Below are 3,233 nucleotides of genomic sequence, written 5' to 3' on the forward strand. Positions count from 1 at the left end.
TTAAGAACAATGTTGGCTCTTGGGTTTTCATAGATACTTTTTACTATGTTGAAGAAATTCCCCTCTAATCCTATTTTGTTGAGTGCTTTAATCATGAATGGGTGTTGGATTTTATGAAAGGCTTTTTCTGCATCAATTGATAGGACCATATGGTTCTTGTTCTTTGCCTTGTTGATGTGAGGACCTTTCACTTCTAAATACTTTGGTATTTATATCCAAAGTTCAAGGACATTATCTTATATGATCATGTGGAACAGTTCCCAAATGCAGGGAACATAAAACTGTTAAATGGAAAAGAATATCATTCACATTAGCATTTCAATATTAGTTCTTTTTCTGACTCTAAAATTGCCGTTAGCAATTATAGGTCCATGATCAAGTTCACCAGAGGCCTTGTTCTTGTATCAGATCATTAATGGAAATACCACATAAAGACCAGCAGGTGGGGTGCTTACTCCTTGCAAATGCCCTATTCTTGCTCATGTGAGTGTCTTGTGCTCTCGCATTTGCTTTTCCTCTCCCTCATCTGCCATCCTGAGCCATTCCTTTGCCTCTAGCTACTATTGCAATGTCTTCACATATTTCCCCACTTCCATACCCTCTCAGCTAGTCCATTTAACAGCATCTCGATTTTTCCTTCCTGAGGTGTTCTAACCAGGCCACCTACTACTGCCTTAGTCTTTCCTCTTTTTATTTACCTTTACTGCTATAGCTGTTTTAGGCAGTAGACTCTGTAGACCATGATAAATTATGGATAACATTGAGAATGGGGAGTTTCAGAACATTTAATTGTGCAAGAAGCAGTCATTCGAGCAGAATAAAGGGACACCTCATGGTTTAAAATTAGAAAAAGTGTACGTCAGGATATGGATTATATCCTTTAACCATACCCACTCAACCTGTTTGCTAAGCAAACAACCCAAGAAGCTGAACTATAAAAAGAATGGAGTATCAGGAATAGGAGAAGACTCACCAACCACCTCTATTATGCAGATGATACAATTTTATTTGTGGAAAATGAAGAGGACTTGAAGCACTTGCTGGACAACCGTAAAGACTATTTTTTAATATGAACATCAAGAAAACAAAAATCTTTACAACTGGACCAATAGCACCACAAGATAAAGAAAGGTAAATAATCCAACTGAAAAGTGGGCACAGGATATGTACAGACATTTCCCCAGAGATTTCGTTCAGATTGTTAACAAGCCATGAAGAAATGTTCAAAATCTCTAGTTCTAAGAGAGATGCAAATCAAAAGAACTATGAGATATCATCTCACCCCAGTCAGAATAGCAAAATTTAACAGAACAGCAAGCAACAAATGCTGGCGAGGTTGTGGAAAAACTGGAACCCTTTTTCACTGTTGGTGGGAGTGTAAAATGGTGCAACCACTGTGGAAGGCAGTATGGCACTTTCTCAAAAAGTTGCAAATAGAGATACCATTTGACCCAGCAATTCCACTACTGGAAATATACCCTGAAGAGACCATAACTGCCACCCAAGCAGATGTGTACACACCCACGTTTATCGTGGCTTTGTTCACAATACCAAGGAGTTGGAAACAACCCAGGTGCCTACCAACAAACGAATGGATAGAGAAGCTGTGGTATATTCACACAATAGAATACTATGCTGCATTGAAAAACAAAGAACTCAGGCAGTATTCAAAATGGGTGAGCCTGGAGGACATTATGCTGAGTGAAGTATCTCATTCACAAAAGGACAAATACTGCATGCCACTGTTGTAAAACAGGACTGACATCGGGGTTGAGGAGAGACTGAGAAAGATGGGTTCAAGAATGTATACTGCACTGAAACACATGAAGGAGAAAACTGTTTAAAAGGCATATGTGATTAGGTATTTTTGTCATGACACCTGGGGGAGAGGGATTGTAAAACAATGAAAGAATTTTTCTCTTACTTTTCTAAGAGGGGAGTGTTCTAGGGGGGAGGGTTGAGAGGGGGGAAAAGTGCAACAATAAATGAATGGAAACCCAAAGTTTCTGTAAATTTTCATTGAAATTAATAATAAAAAAATTTTTAAAAAGAAGTTGGAATTATTGATAGGACTTACAGGTTTGTACATACACGTGGTCTCTCTGACTTGAGGAAATGGTGAGATTATACACAACTTTCTAGATTTCTGTGTATTTTAGTTTAGATGCTCTGCGGGGGAAGAATGGGCAGTCTTTTCTTGTGCGATTTACTGCCTCTGAGAACCTGCTGGTGGGTCAGCTGTGGGTGGGTTCTGGCTTGATGTACAACAACGACGACAACATACTACATTTATTTCATACAGAATATAAATTTTGAATTTCTGTTGTTCAGCATTCACAGATTCTGTGTCTCACGTATTACATCTTTCTTTTGTTGGCAGGTGAGATGTCCCATCATGATGTTCTGGATGCAGCTTCCCAAGGAATAAATGTCATCCTCTGTGAGCACAGCAACACTGAACGAGGCTTCCTTTCTGACCTTCGGGATATGCTTGGTGTTCACTTGGAGAATAAGATCAATATTATCCTGTCAGAAACAGACAAGGATCCTCTTCATGTGGTATAATGAATATGGAGATAGTAGATCAAGTGCAAACTCAATTATGTAACCAGTCAGTGAGCTTGTATCTTTCCAGAATGTCTCAGACTGTGCATTTTCTTTGCTGGTATACTAATCTTGTTCACCGAATGTCCTATGGCTCTTAAGGTGAAAGAAAATGGACTATGATATCAAAGAGTAAATATTCATTATACATTCTAGGAAAGATTGACTAATGCAAGAATAAAGAACAACTATGATAAATGTTACAACATATGCAGTCCTGCAATAGCAGTAATGGTAAACAATCTGTGTGTTGCCCCCGAGGCAAATGTGAATGCTAACTAGGCGAAGGTGGTTGTATAGTACACTCATATATGGACACGTATTGGTATGTGTGGGTATTTCTATGTGTGTGTTGGTGTTATGGTCTGTCAAGTCACCTGTGACTCATAGCGACCTTGTGTACAACAACTCTGAAGTCTGCCCTGTCCTGAGCCAGTCTCACTTAACTCTGACACACCTACTTCCATTACCCCAGTTACTCTGTCAGTCCATCTCATTCAGGGTCTTCCTCTCCTACACTGTCCCTACACCCTTCCAAGCATGATGTCTTTTTCCAAGGACCAGTCCCTCTTGGTCACATGTCCAAAGTGTCAGACAGAGCTTCAAAATCCTAGTCTTTAAGGAGAAAC

General features: G+C 39.4%; 1 protein-coding gene across 1 annotated transcript in view; it reads left to right on the forward strand.

The window, feature by feature from the left end:
• The window catches only part of NIF3L1 (NIF3 NGG1 interacting factor 3-like 1 (S. cerevisiae)), a 20,948-nt gene extending 18,383 nt beyond the window's left edge, over positions 1-2,565 (forward strand). Inside the window, exon 6 of the mRNA XM_006889077.1 lies at positions 2,381-2,565. Coding sequence (XP_006889139.1) covers positions 2,381-2,565 — 185 coding nt within the window. The remainder of the gene's footprint in view (positions 1-2,380) is intronic.
• The last annotated feature ends 668 nt before the right edge of the window (positions 2,566-3,233 follow it).

This window comes from Elephantulus edwardii, unplaced genomic scaffold (assembly GCF_000299155.1).
Source record: "Elephantulus edwardii isolate Elephantulus edwardi_28Jun2011 unplaced genomic scaffold, EleEdw1.0 scaffold00075, whole genome shotgun sequence".
In the NCBI taxonomy this organism is placed as follows: Eukaryota; Metazoa; Chordata; class Mammalia; order Macroscelidea; family Macroscelididae; genus Elephantulus; species Elephantulus edwardii.